General features: G+C 40.8%; 1 protein-coding gene across 4 annotated transcripts in view; it reads right to left on the bottom strand.

Moving 5' to 3' along the window:
- The window catches only part of AP3B1 (adaptor related protein complex 3 subunit beta 1), a 295,297-nt gene that overhangs the window by 185,247 nt on the left and 88,474 nt on the right, over positions 1 to 21,576 (bottom strand). For all 4 annotated transcript variants that reach the window (XM_061620123.1, XM_061620131.1, XM_061620141.1 and 1 more), the window contains exons 8-14: positions 15,602 to 15,760; positions 13,273 to 13,370; positions 12,651 to 12,705; positions 12,487 to 12,558; positions 9,673 to 9,735; positions 9,111 to 9,243; positions 4,818 to 4,927 (exon numbers count right to left, since the gene is read on the bottom strand). In XM_061620123.1, coding sequence (XP_061476107.1) covers positions 4,818 to 4,927; positions 9,111 to 9,243; positions 9,673 to 9,735; positions 12,487 to 12,558; positions 12,651 to 12,705; positions 13,273 to 13,370; positions 15,602 to 15,760 — 690 coding nt within the window. The remainder of the gene's footprint in view (positions 1 to 4,817; positions 4,928 to 9,110; positions 9,244 to 9,672; positions 9,736 to 12,486; positions 12,559 to 12,650; positions 12,706 to 13,272; positions 13,371 to 15,601; positions 15,761 to 21,576) is intronic.

Below are 21,576 nucleotides of genomic sequence, written 5' to 3'. Positions count from 1 at the left end.
AAAGCTGCCTTTCCTTGCAGCCTTGCTTCTTTTTGCTTTACGAAAAGCCCTCTCCTGTCGTTCTGAGTAAGGGTGTTGTGAGCAGCGGCAGTGGGAAGAGATGGGAGTCGGTGATAGTAATCCCCTCTTCCTGGTAGCTCCACCCTCCACCTCCTTTGGCATCTGCCACATGTTTTATAGGAAGATGTCTGCCTTCGGCACGCTTGAAAGATGCTCTGGCACTTCAGCAAAAGTCCTCCCCTGTTGCTTGAAGCGAGGGGGAGGTGTCATCTGCAGTGGCAGTGGGGAGCAGACAGTGTCCAGGGAATAAAGACTTTTTAAAAAATTAATTCATTTATTTATTGTTCACGGCCCCTCTGGATTACTTCACAACCTCCCTGAGAGTCACAGTGCCCAGGACTGGGAACCACTGGTCTAGATAAAGAAAAATGTATTGTATGAATGGCAACAAACATAAACACAGTTGTATATGTAGTGATAAATTTTGTATTAAATCTGCGAAGTATGAATTCTTTCACCTTCCTTTTAATCCTGATCTTTCTTTGTGCAGTTTACACATGAGTAGACCTAGAGGGCTGTCCTCCTCAGTTATTGTCCCAACTGTAACCCATACAAAATGTAAATGTACTGCCTTCAAGTCGATTCTGACATGTCCCCAAATTTCTGCTAATTACCATTTAAAGTAACTGGGTTCCAAAAATACCCCAGAAATTGTGTTGACTCGATATGCAATGTTTACTTCTCAGAAAATTTCTACCTCCTCTGAAGAAGTTTTTTGTTTTTGTTTTTTGCTCAAGGTGCTTTGGTACACTAGTAGTGACAACATGGAAAAAATGATCTCTGGGGTACAAAGTGACCCCATCCTTCCATTGGAAATGTCATTGGGATACAAATATACCCAAGGTTAGCCACTGCAATTTTTTTGGCCAGGCCTGCATGAAGGTTAAAAAAGATTCAATAGAAACTTTAGAAAAAATCCTATATTCTAACCATCTGAAGACAGAATGCGGTTTAATCTCATTATGACTGCGCTGCACCCTCCCAGCCAGGATGGGGGAGAAATGAGTCTAACATGCTCTGGAAAAAGTCAACAACTCTTCCAGTACAATCCAACAAAGAACATCCCTTTGAAGTAATGGGATGAACTACCTGAAGAGTTACTGGCATAATCACCCTGTCTAATAAAGCCTAATAAGCATCAGCCTTTGCTTCAATTTCTCTAAAGTTCCCCCAAGATGATTCACAGACCCAACCCCTGCTCAACGCAGGAATCCAAATTAAAGCATACCTGACAGGTGGCTGTTCAGCTGCCTCTTGAATGCCTCCAGTGTTGGAGAGCCTACCACTTCCCTAAGTAATTGGTTCCATTGTTGTACTGCTCTAACAGTTAGCAAGTTTTTCTTGGTGTTCAGTTGAAATCTGGCTTCCTGTAACATGAGCCTATTATTCCGTGTCCTGCACTCTAGGATAATTGAGAAGAGAACCTGGCCCTCTTCTGTGTGGCAACCTTTCAAGTACTTGAAGAGTGCTATCATATCTCCCCTCAGTTTTCTCTTCTCAAGACTAAACATGCACAATTGATTTATTAATTGATTCTTTCCACAGGTTCACTAAATTTGACAGTGTTCTGAGAACATCTTCTTTCATGCAGTACCCTATTTGACTAGTTAAATCTGAGCTTCTTGTTCTAGAAAGCAACCACTGCTTTACTTCACATAATATGCCTGGTTAGAATACACTTGGCTCCTAAAGGCATTCCATTCCAATATAGTCAGATATCCTAGGGTGTTTTATTCTATATTTCACATAGCTACACAGATAAAACATCCACAACCAAAGACCCTAACGCATTCAACTTAAACTAAAGGACTGCCAAAGAAAGGTACCAACAAAGCATTACGGAAATCATGCGAAGTACTAGTTCCCCTCTATTCAGCACTTTTTAGACCTCATCTTAAGTACTGCATCCAGTTCTGGACACTGCACTTTAAAAAGGATGCAGACATACTGGAACACGTTCAGAGGAGGGCAGCAAGAATGATCAGGGGACTGGAAACAAAGCCCTATGAGGGGAGACTGAAAGAACTGGGCATGTTTAGCCTTGAGAAGACTGAGGGGAGATATGATAGCCCTGTTCCAGTACTTGAGAGGTTGTCACACAGAGATCTCTTCTCGATCACCCTACAGTGCAGGACATGGAATAATGGGCTCAAGTTACAGGAAGACAGATTTCGGCTTAACATCAGGAAAAACTTCCCAACTGTTAGAGCAGTACAACAATGGAACCAACTATCTAGGGAGGTGATGGGCTCTCCAATACTGAAGGCAGTGTGCTTCAACTTGGATTCCTGCAATGACCAGGGGGTTGGACTCAATGGCTTTATAGACCCCTTCCAATTCTACTATTCTATGATTCTATGAAAAACTGGAATATTAGTCTAATTCAGAATATAAACTACAACTCTGTGACAACAGCATTTTAGTTTTAAAACTCCAGTGACAAAGCGAAAAGATGCACGGAAAATCTATTATGCAAGAAAAGTTTTAAATCCTTGAGTACATTTGCTGCATAAAATGTGGTTAAGACTGATGTCATTAGTATATAGTAGGAAAGGGGTTATTTCTAATGTTCCAAAGGTTACGCTGCATTAAAACCTTACTCCCAAACTATTATTTTAAATTGGGCTAAAGAATAGTAATTGAGTGGTACATTAAATTTTTAAGTATAGAAGAAATTCAAGCTGCCTGCAGAACTGACAGACACTTCTAAATAAGAATATATGGATAACTTCAAATTTCAGTTAAATTATCTAAAGAAATAGCTATTATTTGCTTGTATTACATTGGTACCAGATGTTACACAATGCCACAGTTTACTAAAGACACACATTTCTAGTCAAGATGTGACCAAAAGTCCACCTGTCCTCACAAGTACACATACTCCCTAGCTAGGGCACTAGAAGGTTCCAGAGTTGTGCTCTTCACAGGCTTCAGTTGTATCTGAGACTGTAGAGATATCATTAAGAGCATTACGAACATAAACTTGCAAATATACAAATATACTTCTATAACTCTTTCCTAACATAGTATAAAAGTGCTGCCTTATGAAAGAGCTTTTTCATTTGACCTAGGCGAAAGAGTCACTATGTAAACATTAAGGGCTGGATCCAGACTGAGGCTACAATCCCATCCACACTTACCTTGACATAAGTGCCACTGAATTTAATGTGGCTTACTACAGCCACAATAAATTAGCTGAAGTTAGGCTCCATTGAAATCAGTGGGAATTATATTTAACTATCTTAGTCTGGATACATTGCTGAGAGTTTTGCACAACAAAGGCTGTCATTTAAAAATATATATCCATAACTGAAATCACATACAGAACTGATAAACATTGTTATTTTACTATTTTGATAATGTCAGTATCACATTACGTTTCCAGATTTCATTGTGCCCAAGCCCTTGAACATGCAATTGCTTATATATAATCTTGGAATCCTTGTGCCATTATCCTTTATAATAAGGTTATTAACCTGTGGCCCCAGCCAGCATGGACGAAAGTAAGGGATTATGGGAGCTGTAGTTCTGCAACACCTGCAGGGTCAAAGGTTAGTCAACCCTCTTTAAATAATTCACATGCAGATAAGATGATATATCAAGGCCTTCACTGTCTTTTCCAGTGTTGCTAAGTGGGAACCTTGAACTTGTAAGAATTCAGGAAATAATGGATTCATTATATAGCTGTGCATTGTATTATCCTCAAAGGCCAAATGGGGCTGTAAATTGCATTGCCTGATATTTTATTCTACATAGTGTGAACAAGTGGTTAAGTGCACTTTTCAAACCTTCGTGTCAGAAAGCAGCTTTTGTTATCATTTGAACCCATTAACTTGTCTGCAAAAAAAACAAACAAAAACAATGATGCCTTGGTGGGTTTTTTTAGAGCAGTTAAAGACAAACATCTAGAAAGATTTTATAAACCACTCTGTAAAACAGCTCCATTTGAAAGCTATTGTGTTTCAGTAGCTCATCTTATTTTATTATGAACTCCTCTATATAACACGCAACATTATTTAGACTTTTCAGGTCTAAAGTTTGGCACGTAAATCATCCAATATGCTTCACATTTTGGCTGAGAGATGGTAGCGACAAAATAGGATGTCAGGTAAAAAATGAAACTAACTTGATACACTTGGGTATACTTTTTTCCCTACCATAACCCAGTCTAAATGTTTCATGATGAAGCCTTAAAACAACTGAATCGAGTTGTCTTGTTTTGAACCAGAAGATTTCCAAGGTGAGATTTAATGTCATTCCGCTACCCTATATCAATACAAAAGTGCTGTTTACACATAGCTGATTCTAACCACCACTACCACTCTAATGTGGCTACTATGACATAATCAAACAGATCTGAACTATCGTGATATTATTATGGCATAGTTAATGGTGGCTTAAATTTACACTGAAATATACATAAGCATAGTATAACACAGCTGGCATAAAAATATTCGGTGAGTTACACATTCATTCATTCATTCATTCATTTAGTAAGTAAGTAAGTAAATAAGTATCCTGCCCTTCCTCCCAGCAGGAGCCCAGGGCAGCAAACAAAGCACGAAAAAACTTTAAAACATCATAAAAATAGATCTTAAAATACATTAAAAAAACAGCATTAAACACCTTTACTCTGCAATATATCTACACTGTGCATCTCACTGTGCATCTTAGTATTTCTCTGTCCAGTTTAGATTTCACAAAAATATACTTTAGGTATTTGGGGAACTAAGATGCAGAATGGTATAAATACTCACAGTAATGCTGTCCAAGAGTTTGACCATGTGCTTGATTATTTCACTATGGTGCGCTAGCTGTGTCTGCAGCAGTTTCTTAATGACTACAACACTTTCAGCAACCACTATTTCTGGCAAACACAAAGACAATTCACAATTTTTAAATAGTTATAGTTACATATTCACAGTTAAATTATTTGGATATCTAGATACTTTCAAAATATACTCTGAAAACTTAATAGAATATCTCTTGCAGTGTCAGATACAGATGTTGTACTACCCTTAATATTTGAATTTTTACTATATTTAAAGACCTGACAAAACCAAATCTTGAAACATACAATGCAGTAGCCATAATCATAACTTGGCAATTGCCTGCAAAACTGCAAGATTTTTGAAAAGCTAAGTTATATTGATTGGGGTAAGCAGTGTTCTGAAAATTGTTTTCACCAATTTAGTATTCTTTTTCCTTGTTTAAGCACATAGGTCATTAGAGTGTACTTGTGCTCAGGATGCTTGCATTAATAGCCTAAATAAAAGGTCATAGTTCAGGGATTTACACCCATGTTATGTTCAAAGCTTGATCAAGCTAACATACATTTATAAAATCTTGTAAATAAATCATATTAATGGCGGTTCTTAGGCAACAACAGCGATGAAAAGAAAAAGGCAAACCTGGCCAAGGTTTAAACCAAATGCACAAAAATGTACTGACTGTAGCCCTTCTAACAGGAAAAGGAAGACATTTAATCTGAACTTTCTTAATTTTTGCATTCGGACATCACATTAAACCATATTTAAGTATGACAAGAACAAGCTGCCATGAACTATGGGTTTGTACACACACCTCTCCTCCACCGCTGTTTGGAAGCTTTTGCTTATGATTCCCATTAAGACTTTAGTGCATTGTCTGAATTCTAAACTGTGGTTAACGTTAACTATTGTTGTTTAAACAAGCCATCATAACCCATAGTTTGACGTTACCTTATTTCAAACAAACTAAGATTAAGTACAGTCTGTCAGATTGAATTCCACAGCTGCAGTTAATTTAAACCAGAAGCAAGAGCTTCTGAGCTCCTCCTAGCGACGCCAGATGGGGAGAGGGAAGTGAGAGGGAATGTGTGAGCCCAAGGCTTGCTATGGCACATTTTTTTCACACTAAACCATGGCTTAGCATGGTGTCCAAACTAGACCACTGAGTATTAACATCCCTAAGCTTTTACATTGCTATCTAGCAAATGAATAGATATAGGATATCTGTTACTAATGCCCAAGATTCCCAAGTCTATAATTCTCATTCATAACTTCAGGGATGAGGAACCAATGACCCTCCAGATATTGCAGGAGTCCAACTCCCATCAGTCCCAGACAGCTAATGATCAGGGATGATAGTAATGTTAGTGCAAAAACATCTGGAGGGCAACAGGTTCCTCATGCCTACTTTACTAGTAAAAACACAGGGCTGGTGGGTTATTGAGTAGTCACAAAAATGACCAGGCAGAGATTTTCAAGTTCTAGGATTTTTGCATATATTTCCTTTAGCTAGAATACAGATGGTCAAGCACCATCATATTATCCAGAGCAGAACAATCCAATCCCCATAAAGGAATGTCAGGCACTGTACTGTTAGCGATGCCAACGTTACTAAAGACTTCAAAGTAAAGACCACAAGCAGTTGGGCGGTAAGAAGTAATCTATTAATACAGAGTAGAGCTGAGGAAAGTGTGCATGTTTTTAGAAAGATCTCAGAAGGCAAAGCGGCAGCAATCCTTTCCTTTCCAGAACATTCATGAATGCGCAATGCCATAAAACACATTAAACAAGTGAAGCTTCACTAGCCTCGTTCGGACTTAAAGCTAAATTACAGTTTAGTATTATGTGAATAAGTCTTGTGCTTGTCAGTTCTCCCCTCTTTTCCTCTAGTCTCACCATGAGGAGGAGACTGGAGGTGTTCATTTCTATTTTTAACTAACCACAGTTAATCATTATGTCCCCAACTGGACGAACTGTGGTTAGCTTAACTGCGGTTTATTGAAACAAGCCAACTTCAAACCATGGTCTTATTTTCCTAAACTACAGTTGAGATAAAATCACAGTTCAGGATGTGGACATAATAAACTGTGATTAACTAAAAACAAAAGTGAAGGCTTCTAATCTTCTCCATGTGGCTGTGCTAGAAGGAGAGATGGGAGGGCACAGAACCCAAGGCTCAAACATGGAACACTAAGCAAGTCCATTTTTTATAAGCAATACTGTGATGGTCTGATTTGGCCCGTCAGCTGACTGTCCTGAGCTAGACAATTCAGTGAAACTTCTAAAGTAACATCATTAGCAAGATTAACATTGTTGAAGAATTTGTAATGGATGTACCCATAAAACCAGATACTTTACTCCGAAGTGGTCTTCAGCTGAACAATTTTCAGGAAGCATTTTGTTTCCTTGCTATTGGCAAATTTTAAAACCACTCATCCTCATTTCCCTTAAGAAACAATTGTCCCACTCCTCCCCACCCTCCCCCATCCTCACTCCTTATGTCTATGGAATTCTGCATCCAGTAGCTTACACATGAAAGTGGGTAAAATGCAGCTGCATCTTCATCTAGTGAGGAAAGAAACGCTTGAAAACCAGCTTCAAGTCTACAGGCTACTCCAGGGTCTCCCTGTATCCAGAGTCCTGAGCTGCAAGCTCAATTCCAGCACAGATGCAGATATGAGGCACAGCTAAACATTTTTAACAATATTTCCAGATGTTTAATTAGGTGGACCATACAGTCATCACTAATTCGTTCAGATGACCTCATCCCAGCAGGCATTAATAGGGGAACATTGAAATTACTTTTCTGTCTACCTTTTGAACACACTTATTGGAGGTATACTATTATAATCTTGGGTGCCTGGAATAAAATTATGCCTTATTTGCAGGCTAAAACCCTTTACAGAGGCTTTCTTCTTTTCCAGAGACGGAGAATTAACAGGCAGTAATTGCTTAAAACAGTCTTTCCCAACTAGTGGGCCACCAGATGTTGTTGGACCACAATTCCCATCTTTCCTGACCATTGGCAATGCTGGCTGAGGCTGATGGGAGTTGTGGTCCAACAACATCTGGTGGCCCACTAGTTGGGAAAGGCTGGCTTAAACCCTGTATTCTACTGGTCAGGAAGAGAAACATCTCATTTGTTTAAATGCTGGTACAGAAGGTAAAAAAATGTTTCCTCTTACGCTGGAACTTGGCTATCACCTCCACTTTGCAATGCAGCATCAGGAGGCAATGCATTGCTGGAAAGAAGTGGGTGGGATGGGAGGAGCTTAACCTTGTCCTGCCCTTTGCTTTTCCACTGCAATTTCCATCCCAGACGCTTTCCCCACAACCTTTTGTTTCTGACTCACATTTGCAATGGAATTGCAGGAGGAAAGTGGGAAGTGAAGGCTGGGCTAAACACCTCCTTTGCCCCTTTCAAATAATTCCCTCCTGAAACTGCATGGCAGGGGAGAAGTGACACAATCTCTCAGTGGAGTATATAGCTTTGCCCAGACTGTAAAAGAATTCTAGATTAACATATTTAACCATATGTATGCAAATAAATACGTGTACTAACTATTTGGGTAAAGCCAATCACCTACCAATCCAGTTAAATATACTGAAGGCAAGAAATAGGTATCAGGGATATATTTGGACACCTGATGAATTCATAAACATACCTGATCTCCATATTTTTCTTTTTGGAAGGTTTTGTGTGTGTGTGTTTTTATAGAAACAATTATATAGTATTATCACATAACCCCTTTTAAGTTTTATAGCTGTTTGCAATTTTTTTCTCTTTTATATATCAATATAGAAGAAAATAAGTGATGGAGCATGCACAAGTTTGTTGGTGGCAATACCAAACTGTTTGATATGCTTTCTTATTTAGTCACTTACAAACATAAAAACCCCACATTTCCCTGCTTTTAGCACCCTCTGCAGTACAGCCAGTTTAATGCAACTGGGGAATAAAACCATATGAAGTTCAGAGTGAAGACAACATTCTACAAGTTTTAAGTACAATATTTTACAAAATTTAAAATATTGATATTAACTGTATACTGACAGCAACCCATACTGATGGCAACCCATGCTAACAGTTAAAAAATTAGGAAAAGATTTTGAAGAGCTACAAACAGGAACTACAAACAATGCCACTGTTAGTCCAGAACATACGTAATCTAAGACAAACCACCGTTCAATATATTGTTTTTATGTGTTTCTGTCTGGGAATACTACCAGAAAATACAAGCTGTCAGTCACTCGAAATATAAAATAGAACAATTAGCTTACCATCCCTGTTAGACAGCAAACACACTAGGCCATTAAGACATGTGTCAGTCACTTCCAAGATGTTGGTTGCACATCTGCCTATTGCCTGAATTGTAGCTGCAGCAAATTGTTTATCCTGGCTTTTCACATAGGTCTGAAGAAAACAGGAATTTCAGTCATCAACAAATTGGTCTCATTACTTTAAACATTTAACAGAGCCATACTGCCCTTTAGAAGCTATCCTCTGTTTTTTGAATTAGTGAAGGCAAACAAATGATTTAGAAATAGGGTAACATGCTATCTTTAGTTAACCAATGTCTGAAGGGATTCTACCTCCATGAATAGTAGCAGAAGGCAGTAATTCAAAGCCAGTGATTAGTTTGAGTTCAAGAACAGCATGGTTCATGAATTGTTTTCAGAAATATTTCAATCCATTTAAACTTGCAGAACCTAACTAAGAACAGACTGAGGAGGAGGAAGAGGAAAGAGGAACTGTTTTTCTAATGCACAATCATCTGGAATCACTTTATTCATGCACTTCAGATAACGTTTCATGAAGTAAGAATACAAATAATGCACAAACCTGAAATTCTCTGAGAAGAGTCGATATGTTGGCCTCATTTGCTAAGTTAGTTAAGATTTCAAGCTACAAGAGAGAGCAAACTGATTATGAAAAGCTGGTAGATTACTTTTCGACATTAAATCACAACATGATTCAATGAATTACAGTAGCCAGACTATCTCCATCCAAGAAAAGCCGCAGCTGGTATACCACTCTTAGCTGGTAAAAGGCACTCCTAGCCACTGAGGTCACCTGGGCTCTACTGACAAAGATGGATCAAGGAGCACCCCCAGACTATGAACCTGCTCTTTCAGAGGGAATACGACCCATCCAAGCGGGCAACCAACCAATTATCTTAACTCAGGAACCACCAACCCACAGCCTCTCCGTCTTGCTAGGATTCAGACTCAGTTTTTGGCCTTCATCGAGCCCACCACTGAGTCCAGGCACCAGTCCGGGCTTGCACATATTCTCCCGATTCAGATGTTACAGAGAAACAGAGCTGGGTATCGTCAGTGTACTGCTGACACCTCACCCCAAATCTCCTGCTGACTGCTCCCAAGGGCTTCATATAAATGTTAAACAACATAAGGACAAGATGGTACCCTGTGGCACCCCACAGCACAACTGCTAGGGGGCTGAAAGACAATCACACAATGCTATTCTCTGAAAACGACCTTGGAGATAGAACTGGAACCGCTGTAAAACAGTGCCTCCAGTACCCATCTCACCAAGTCACCCGAGAAGGGTACCATGGTCAATGGTATCAAAAGCCACTGAGAGATCAAGTAAGAATAACAGGGTCACACTCCCCCTGTCCTTCTCCTGATGAAGGTCATCCATCACGGTGACCAAGGCGGATTCAGCCCCATAACCAGGCCTGAACTTGTATTAGAATGGGTCAAGATAATCTAAGTAACCAAGTGGGCAAAGCTGGGTCAGATCAACTCCTCTCAGCTCATCCATCCAAGTCTCAGTAATGCACACCAAATCAGCACCCTCATCCATGATCAAATCATGGATGAGTGTGGTCTTATTGTATACTGATCTGGCATTAAACAACAGCACACACAGGCCAGTGGGCACAGCTAATGAGCAACGAGGAAGCTATCCATAAGAGGAGTGGGAGCAAGGAACAAGGTGTAAGCTTGCCCTCGTCTTCTATGGTATCTCCCCACTTTCCCATGGCTGTACCTCCCTCTACCAGACATTGGAGGCATTCAAGAGGCAGCTGGACAGCAATCTGTCAGGAATGCTTTGATTTGGATTTGGATTTCTACATTGAGCAGGGGGTTGGACTCGATGGCCTTATAAGGCCCCTTCCAACTCTACTATTCTATGATTCTATGATACCCATGATCACTGAAATTGGGGTGGCATCACCCATGTCCCTCCTTACTAAGACTCCTCCTAAACACCTGATATGAACCCAACAAGAGCTCACCAACAAAACCTATCTGAGCCAATTATCCCAGGAGGCCTCTGCGAGAATTGGGAACAGTCAGACCCACTCAATATCTTTCACAGAGGGCACATCTACTCCCCCCCATCTCACACCAGCCAGATGCCTTCAGAGCGAGAGTGAAAGTCGCCAGATGCCTTCAGAGTGAGAGTCTGCTACTAGCAGAGGACCAGACTTCTGCTAGTTGCAGACTCTCACTCTGAAGGCATCTGGTGATTTTCTCCTTTCATTCAGTTCACTGCACAGGATCTCACCCTGCGCAGGAACTACCCGTGCACTGTACAGCCTCCCCACTACCAATCTCCTCTAGATTTTTTTTTAAAAGGGGGGGTAGCACCCTCGGAACTTCCTAAGGGGCTCTCCAAGGGCAGCCAGACTTTTATGCCCCCTGTCCCTACCAGGAGCTGATGCAAGAGGCTGCAAGACTGACTGCAGCCTATCTCTGGATTCAGGGTGAGGTGGGGGTCTCAGTTCTTGCAGCACTTACCAGGGACCTCAGCTGTCTTGAGAGACACCAACCCAGGGGAGTGAGCAAGCAAGCACCCAGATGCTCAAGTACTCATTCCCAGGGCAGCTCTTCTCCAGTCTCCCAGTGCTGCAACTGTTCCCCAACATTCTGTCCCACAACTCCTAATGACTGCACCCAATCATTTAATGTAGATGTTAAAAGCATTAGGGACAAGATTGTATCTTTACAGCACATCAAAGCACAAGGACCATGGGACTGAAACATAGTATCCCAATGCTATTCGCTGGACATGACCCTATAGGTAGCAGCATAATCACTGTAAACAGTGTCCCATTACCCATCCCACAGAGCTGGTCCAGGAGGATACCATGGTTAATAGTATGAAAGGCTGTGGAGGAATAGAGAAGCAGAAAACAAACCCTATCCCATTTTCAATACAGGTTATTCATCAGGGCAACCAAGGGTGATTCAGTCCCAAAACTGCACCTGAACCCATACTGAAACTGATCCAGATAATTCATTTCCTGCAGGAACTGCTTGGCCACCAGTCTCTCCACCACCTTACCAAGGAGAGAGTATTTGGGACTGGACAGTAGTTGTTACAAACCATAGGATTCATAGTGGGCTTCTTCAGAAGTGGACAATATAATCTGTAGTTTACTTCCAGATTAAACATGTGCAGGACTATGCTGTTGAAGAATATAAATTGTTACAACACATAGTGCAGCCCTCATGATATTGCTCAGGACCAGATTTTCCAAAGAGGAGCTGGAATCGTAATTTTTTTTGTTTTAATATTAGAAAAGGTTAATGCCACCGTCAATGTTGAGGAACACATCCTCAACCTATTCAAACTATTAAGAATACTGACTATATTTAACATAAAAACAAGCATTAAACATACCTTTAATGTCTTGATCATAGTTGGATCAGTTGACCTAACATAGAAACTCTTCAAGTAAGGCTCAAACATGCCCTGGGGACAGCAAAAACAAATCAACAATACTTGGTAATTTTATCAAGGTTAAAATGTAGTAATTTTGAATTTACATATTCAAAATGCCAAACCTTGCGCTGGATAGACATTGTTGCTATATTCTGGAGAACAATGTACTGCACCTCCCTAGAAGTCAACATCAGATAATTAATATGCATATATCTCAAGTATTTATTAAAAACTCTTTAAAAACTGGATTCAAACCCAACCTCAATGGGAATGAAGCCTAGTATATACTCCTTGAAGAACCTTGATTAAACCTAGATACTCAAAGTGATTTTATAAGACAATACCTGATTTCATTTTAATATGGGTTGACAAGCCGGGGGGGGGGGGCGGCGGCAGAAGAAGGCAAGCACAAATCCTGAAGCTCAGTCTTTAAACCCTGTTTCCATTATAAGCTTGCAGTGGGCCTTGATCTTGTACCAAATTTTGTTTTATGAGTGTAATAGTACACTATACTACTTTTCTAGTAAGCTTTATAAAATTGAGGTCATTAAATACTATTAATAATTTCAAAATCTGTAAATATTTATCAAATCCATGTATAAATAATGAATACCAAAACTAATACAAATTTTAAAAACCAGTTTATTCCTTCATAACACACATGGTCTAGAATCTCATAACTATTGACCAACCACTGTTGTGAGAGTCAGTTGGCAGCCATTAGAAAAAGTATGCTTGATTTACCTGTTACTGCGAAGTAAACGTACTAACGATTTAGCAACAATGCCAGCTTCAGATTTGGGTGCCACATGCCAATAAAGTTGTGCAACTGCCATTACCACCTGAAAAAATAATGATACGTCATCCCACTTCACGTGATAATCATACTATTCTTTCAAGCAGTATAAACATACTTGCCTATAGAAAAAATTTCTTTCTTACATTCCTCAAAGCAAATGAACATATTCTAAGATGTAGGTTATTTTAATTTCTTTGAAGACACTAATTATAAGCAATCCTCTTATCAGAGGGAAAAAAACAGGTGTAAAAAGCCAGGTTCAAAGTCTAGTCATCAAGCTTTAACATTTAAAACGAGGCCAAGCTTAGTTAATTGGATTTTGTCTATGTTCTGTGAATGGATTTCTTCTTTCTGTCCTCTCCCCTACAACCATTCAAATGGACTGTGGGGAGTCCCCCAACCCTATGGAGTAGATTTCGTGGGGTATGAGGGGGACTGCAGGGGGGGGTTGAGAAGAAAGTGAAGCTCTTTCCGTAAGCTTGTTTGGGCACTGTGGGTTAATCCCCAATTTTTTTTTACAATCTCAACCTAGGAATCAAACTGTTTGCAAAGTGGATGACATTATGACACTTATCTGGCACTGAACATCAAACTGATAGAGATATCTGATGCAAACAAGGATGGGCATCCCTATCTAGGGCCTACAGTTAACAAAGTGCATGTGGACCTGCATGGAGATGCACATCCCAAACATCAAGAGACACATCAGTCTCGGTCAGTTCAATGTGGCCAAATGAGCATCATGATATACATTCAGATGAGTGATTACATACACATATACAAAGGGGGGGGGAACAACCAAGGGAAAAAAAACCTCAACAAACAACCCAATCAAAAATAAAAAACAGTGAAAAACAGTGAAATAGGGAAGGGAATGACAAGACAAGGACGCAATCAGACCCACACACTATATCACTCACACAAAAAACTCTTAGCTACAAAACGCTATACTAGAGATCCAAACGCCTCGAACGAAGGCAAGAATGAACTGGAGTGGGAGGGGCTTGATGCCCCAGGTCATGACTTCAATCCATTCTTGCCTTCGGATGCTAGATGGCGCTATATCTCACATGACGGCAGGCTACCTGAGGAAAATCTCCTTGCTGGATCTAGGTGATTATGTAGGCCTAATGTGTGTATAAGAGTTCATGTAGGGTTTAACTTTGAAACAGCAAATAGACAAGAAAGGGCATGTTCATCTTATCCCTTACCTGAACGATCATCTTACCCCCTACATACGCAATTGTTCACTGTGTTCTGCAGGCAAGGGCCTCCTGTAGATACCATCTTATCAGGTCCGTTCCACACAACATAAGACCTTTAGTGTTGTGGCACTGACATTTTGGAATTCCCTCTCCTTAAATATTAGACAGGCGCCATCTGTTATCTTTATTGTATCTATTAAAGACTTTCCTCTTTCAACAAGCCTTTTAAGTAGAGTCCTTATCCCAGTCTGCATCTGTGCTGGAATTGCTTTTTAACATATTTTTTAAAATGGGTTTTTGTAAAGATGTGTTTGTGTTTTTGTTTGCCACCTTGGGCTCCTTCTCAGAGGAAGGGCAGGATATAAATAAACAAACAAACAAATAAATAGGTTAATGTCAAATGATAGTGAGTCCATTAATATTAAGGAGAGCTCCCCCAAAATACATGACAAACAATCTTTTTAAAAAGATATCCCAGTCTGTGTCTGTGTTGGAATTGCTTTTTAAGATGTTTTTAAAGTTGTTTCTTTAAAGATGTGTTTAAGATGTTTTAGTATGTTTTAAGATATTTTGTTTTACTATGTTTTAAAGACTTTTGTTGTTAAGATGTTTTAGAATGCTTTTAGTGTTTTTGTTTGCCGCCCTGGGCAGGATATGAATTTAATTAAAGTAACAAGAACAACCCCTTGGTTTTTTTTTAAAAAAAATTGGCATAGGTTCACAACATGATTCTACTCTTTCTGGAAAATCTTATAATTACACAGGAATGCGATTTGTTCCACCTAACTTAAGGAGACTAATTAAAAGCAAAAATACTATGGCCATGTTCAAATTTTGTATATCATCTCTCCTATTATCGAGAGCTAAGAACATTATACTCACAGTATGTTGTAAGAAAATCTACCAATCAAAGGTGTGCCACAGAAAAATAGTTACATTAAATCAAACTTTGGTTTTTCATATGAATAGCAATTGCATAACATTGACACTCATCTAGCATATGTTGTAGTTAGTACACTCTTTACAATAACTAAACTAAGAAATACAGTCTAAAAGAAGTTACACATACAGCAGCATTCCGGCTTTGTAGTAAAGACTTTGTATTTCGTATAAGCAATCGGTGGTCTGGATCCATAGAATAGGGCTTGTTCACTGTCTGATTTTTCTCTTTCTGCTCATCATCAGATCCATAGAAATTCTTTTCACTATATTCTTCCAGAGTTTCTTCCTATAAAAGGGAAGAAACACACACACACATACATGAACACAGATATATTGCTTTATTTTTCATTTTCAGGTAACACCAAAAACATAACTATGGTATATTACCTTCTAAAGTTTGTTTAGCATATTTTAAATTTGAACTACAGCTCAAATTTCTCAAGAGATTCCCGATAAGGATTGTTTCTTTCTCAAAGCCTGAAGAAAAAAAGATCTATTGGCTGCCTGGGCCTCTGTAATTCAGCTGACCAAGCAAAAACCTAATAACTATTATGTCTACATAGTAGGATAATAGTAAGAGAACCATAAATCAAGCACAAAACTTTACCTAGTAGGAAATATAGCATGAAACCTTAGAGATCAATCAGTGAAGAATCCAGGATACAAAATCTATTCCCCAAAACAGGTCCACACATTCATATATGCTTAACCAGACATTTCCCAGAGACTATCAAGAGAGAGTACGATTACAAAATACAATAATCTTGATTATTTTTTAAAAAAATACTTTGGAATTTTATGAAAAGTATATGCTAACTTCAAAGACAGATGGTTCAGAATGATTATTTTTTTAAAGGACTCAATCAGATCATGCTCAAGGATAGAAAATTCTGGTGTCCAAGTTATTCTTTTCAAAGTTCTAAAAAATCTGTAACATCTAAAAGGTCTCCTCTGAAAAGTGTAACAAATATGTGGACAAAGAGTGCCCTAAAGCTCTTTTTAATCATAGTTTTGAACAGAAGTAGGTTTGTATAGTGTGGTTTGCACTGAGTACAACTAATTAAAATGATGCTGCAAGCATAATACTATCCATAATTAGCCTGAAAATCCTGTATGAAAGTAGTGAGAGAAAGCTGCAATACCCACAATACACTCATGATCACTACATATCTATGTACTTCGCACTAAAACCACACAAAATTCTCCACCAAAGTAATCCAAATTTTTAGATTAAGAAAAGCAAGTTCTGTGAGCTATATAAATCTGCCCACTGTGCCCTTCTAATAACAGAAGCCTTTTCGATCCAGCGGAGGCTTCTGTGAACAGATGAGGGGGAAGCAGTCTTTGCCTTCTCCATGCAGCTTCACGCCCAACTTCTCCAGATACGAGTTGGTGGATCCTCAAGCCCCTTGAACATTTCGGTTGCCCTTTTCTGAACCTTTTCTAGCTCTACAATATCCTTTTTAAGGTGTGGCAATCAGAATTGTACACATTATTTCAAGAATGGTCACTCAATTTGTATAACAATATTATGATATTGGCAGTTTTATTTTCAATTCCTTTCCTAATTATTCTGAACTACTTTGTTTTCTCTTCTGACAAAACATTCAACTTATAGAGGAGAAAAATACTCTTGATAAAATATGGACCTCTGCCCCACTCCCCTAGTGTAAGATGGCCATTTAAGTTTGTGGATAAGTGGGCAAAGGAGGGGATCCAAGGGGTGAAGGAGGGAATCCAAAGGGCTGCCATTAATGTTGTTGAAGGCAGAGGGAGATACGAAGTAGGGAGACAGCCATGCTATCAAGGAAGGGTAGAGTGTAACCGATTCTTGATAACCCCCAAGCTGTCCTCCCGCTCAAACAACCTGGATGGTCTCGGTGACAGTGCCCCTGGGTTAAAACCGCTGCTGGTGAATGCCAGGTCGGTGAACGGAAAATCGATGCTCATTCAGGATTTGGTCCTCGATGAGCACGCTGACCTGGCCTGTATTACAGAAACCTGGTTGGATGAACCTGGGGGGGTTAATCTCTCCCAGCTTTGTCCACCTGGTTTTTCAGTACAGCAGCAGCCGAGACCTGGGGGACGGGGAGGTGGGGTCGCAGTGGTCTATCGTGACACTATCCCCCTGACCAGGTGCCCTCTCCCACAGTTCTCAGGGTTCAAGTGTGTGTACTTGAAGTTAGGTGGCCAGGACAGAATAGGGATTCTGTTGGTGTACCGCCCACCCCGCTGCTCCACAGTCTCCCTACCTGAGCTAGCCGGGGTAGTCTCGGGGTTGGTGTTGGAGTCCCCTCGGCTTGTGGTACTGGGTGACTTCAACATCCACGCTGAGAATGCTCTGTTGGGAGTGGCTCAGGACTTCATGGCCTCCATGACAACCATGGGTCTGTCCCAAGTAGTATCTGGCCCCACTCATGTTGCTGGTCACACCCTCGACCTTGTTTTCTGTGTTGGTTGGGATGACGGTGATCTTGGTGTGGAAGAACTTGCGGTGGTTCCGTTGTCATGGACAGATCACTACCTGGTTGGGTTTAGACTCACTGGGACTCAGAACCTCTGCAGGGGTGGGGGACCGATTAGAATGGTCCATCCCAGGAGGCTGATGGGTCTGGATGGTTTCCTGACGGCCCTTGGAGATTTTCCTGTCACCTTGGCAGGGGATCCTGTCAAAGCCCTGGTTGACCTCTGGAATAGAGAAATGGCCAGGGCAGTGGACACGATCACTCCCGAGCGTCCCCTCTTTCGGAGTGGAGCAAACCGGCCCCACGGTTTTCCAAGGAGCTGGTGGTGATGAAACGTGTCAGACAGAGACTAGAGCGACGTTGGCGGAAGACTCGGAGCGAAGCTGATCAAGCTCGGGCTAGAGGCTATTTGAAGGCCTACTCCGAGGCAGTACAGGCTAAGAAGAAATCTTTCTTCTCAGCCTCCATTGCGTCTGCTGGGAGCCGTCCAGCGGAACTGTTTCGAGTGGTTAGGGGGCTTTTAAATTCCAGCCCCCGTGAGTGTAATTCTGACCACTCAGCAGACCGCTGTCAAGAATTTGCACAGCATTTTGCAGACAAAGTCGCTCAGATTCGCTCTGACTTGGGATGCTAAAATTGATAGTCTCTGAGGATGTAACTTTGGCGCCTGTTTGTCCAATTAAAATGGATTCTTTTCAACTTGTTTTGCCCGAGGATGTGGACAAGATCCTTGGAGCGGCGCATGCCACCACTTGTGTACTGGACCCTTGCCCTTCCTGGCTCATTAGAAGTACCAGAGGGGGACGGGTCGATTGGGTCAGGGGAGTAGTTAATGCCTCTCTACAACAAGGCAGAATTCCATCATGCTTAAAGGAGGCAGTTATAAGACCACTGCTGAAAAAGCCCTCCCTGGATCCCTCTTTACTAGGTAACTACCGGCCAGTCTCCAGTATTCCATTTTTAAGCAAGATAATAGAGTGTGTGGTGGTCGCCCAACTCCGGAGATTCCTGGATGATACGGATTATCTGGATCCATTTCAATCTGGTTTCAGGCCTGGCTATGGGACAGAGACAGCTTTGGTCGCCTTAGTGGATGACCTACGCAGAGAACTGGACGGGGGGAGTGTGTCTCTGTTGGTTCTACTGGACCTCTAAGCGGCTTTCGATACCATCAATCATGGTATCCTTCTGAGCCGCCTTGCCGAGATGGGACTTGGGGGCACTGTGTTACAGTGGCTCCAGTACTTCCTGGAGGACCGAACCCAGAAGGTGGTATTGGGGGACTCCTGGCCATTGACCTATGGGGTCCCTCAGGGTTCTGTTTTGTCCCCCATGTTATTTAACATCTACATGAAACCGCTGGGAGAGGTTGTCCGGGGTTTTGGGGTTCAGTGCCATCAGTATGCTGATGACACTCAACTCTATTTCTCTTTTCCACCTGAAGCCAAGGAAGCCGTACAGGTCCTAAACCAGTGTCTGGCATCAGTGATGGCCTGGATGAGGGCAAACAAGTTGAGATTAAATCCTGATAAAACAGAGGTACTCCTGGTCAGTCGGAGGGCAGATCAGGGAATAGGGATTCAACCGGTGCTGGATGGGGTCGCACTCCCCCTGAAGTCTCAGGTTCGCAGTTTGGGTGTACTCCTGGACTCAGCTTTGAATTTGGAGGCCCAGATTACTGCTGTATCCAGGAGCGCATTTGCCCAATTAAAACTGGTTCACCAGCTGCACCCACTCCTGGAGCTGCCTGATCTGACTAGGGTGATGCATGCCTTGGTTACATCCCGCTTAGACTACTGTAACGCGCTCTACGTGGGGCTGCCTTTGAAGACTGTTTGGAAACTTAAATTGGTACAAAGAACTGCAGCCAGAGTGCTAACCGGGGCTGGTTACAGGGACCATACAACCCCCGTTACAACAGCTCCACTGGCTGCCAATTTGTTTCTGGTCACAATTCAAAGTGCTGGTTTTGACCTACAAAGCCCTATATGGCTCAGGTCCAGGTTATTTGACAGATCATATCTCCCTACATGAATCTGTCAGGGATTTGAGATCTTCAGGTGAGGCCTTCTTGTGCTCCCCACACCTTTGCAAGTACATATGACGCAGACACGAGATAGGGCCTTTTCGGTGGCCGCCCCTAGGTTGTGGAACTCCCTTCTGAGTGAGGTGCGATTAGCTCCCTCCTTGCTGTCCTTCCGTCGACAAGTAAAGACTGTTTTATTTCAACAGGCATTTGGGATAGAGAACGACCAGGATTAAGTGTCATAGGATTGGTGACTATATTATGATTTTATTATTTTAAATATTTTAATATTTTATTATTTTAAATTGTCTGCTGTTTTTAACGTATGTTTTATGGTTTTAATTTTTCTCATAGTTTAATTCTTTTTTAATTGTATACTTCTGTATGTTTTAATGGTGTTGTTTTTAGTTGTAAGCCGCTCTGAGCCCTATTGGAAAAAGGGCGGGGTAGAAATAAAGTTTATTATTATTATTATTATTATTATTACTACTACTACTAAACTAAAATATTGATTTATCTTCTATACTTTTTATTTTAAATGGTTCTACTTCTTATACTTATGATTGTTTTCTCTGAATGTTGCTAGTCTTCTTGGGCATTTTATAATGAAAACACAGGGTATTAGTTACTCTAATAAAAAAAAGACGAAGTGGCATACAGATACCAAAATGGGCATGCTTTCTGACCCCCACTCTATAGAAAAGGTTTTGCGTTTTGAAGAGAACACTTCAGTAGACAAAATTATGCTTTGGGAGCCTTAACCAGTTATAAAGCTTGAGGTTTAGTAACACTTGCCAGTTTAACTCTAGCCAAATGGGAAGTTAACATCCAGACAAGGCAGATTTCAAAGCAAACTACTACAAAACAAGCAGTTTACCGTTAGGCAAAAGCAAAAAATAAGTATTCATCAGGATGGGGAAATTCTTTGTTCACCACCAGTTAAGATAACAGGTGTAGGAAACGATTGGCCAACCAGATGTTGCTGAACTACAACTCCCATCAACCCCAGCAAGCATGGCCAATGGCCAGGAATGATAGGAGTTGTAGTTTAGCAACATCTGGAGGACCAAGTATTCCCCACACCTAGACTGTAACCTCACAGGGGAAATATTATTTGCTGTTTTGTTTAATAGGTGTGAGGCAGTTCCCCGGGGCACTTTTTTGTTTTGTTTCTTGGAATGTAACTGCACACATTAAGACTAGTTTTCCTTTTGTGTTTGTGTATTAAAAAAAATGTGCCCCAAAAGAGGTTTCTCCATCAGATATCCATTAACACCATCAGTTACCAAATGCTGACTGCTCACTATGGCTCTGATTTTAAATTGGGCTCCTTCTGTTTATAGACATAACTCCAATCAAAAAGAGGAAGGCAATTTTAATCAATTCTGCCTCCCCCCTACAGCCCACAAAGCTACTTCCCACTTTATTCCAGAGCAACCTGCCAGAGCAGATTTTTGGAAGCAGCACAAGGTGTTAAGGGGCTGGGGGAATTGGCAAAAATCACTGCACCAGAAGCCTTAGGATCCAAGTCAAAGTTTAGAATCATAGAATAGTAGAGTTGGAAAGGGCCTATAAGGCCATCAAGTCCAACCCCCTGCTCATTATTATTTT

The sequence above is a fragment of the Rhineura floridana genome, chromosome 1 (genome assembly GCF_030035675.1).
Source record: "Rhineura floridana isolate rRhiFlo1 chromosome 1, rRhiFlo1.hap2, whole genome shotgun sequence".
NCBI classification, from domain to species: domain Eukaryota; kingdom Metazoa; phylum Chordata; class Lepidosauria; order Squamata; family Rhineuridae; genus Rhineura; species Rhineura floridana.
The sequence above is the reverse complement of the archived record's forward strand: the minus strand, read 5'-3'. Positions and strand labels throughout refer to the sequence as shown.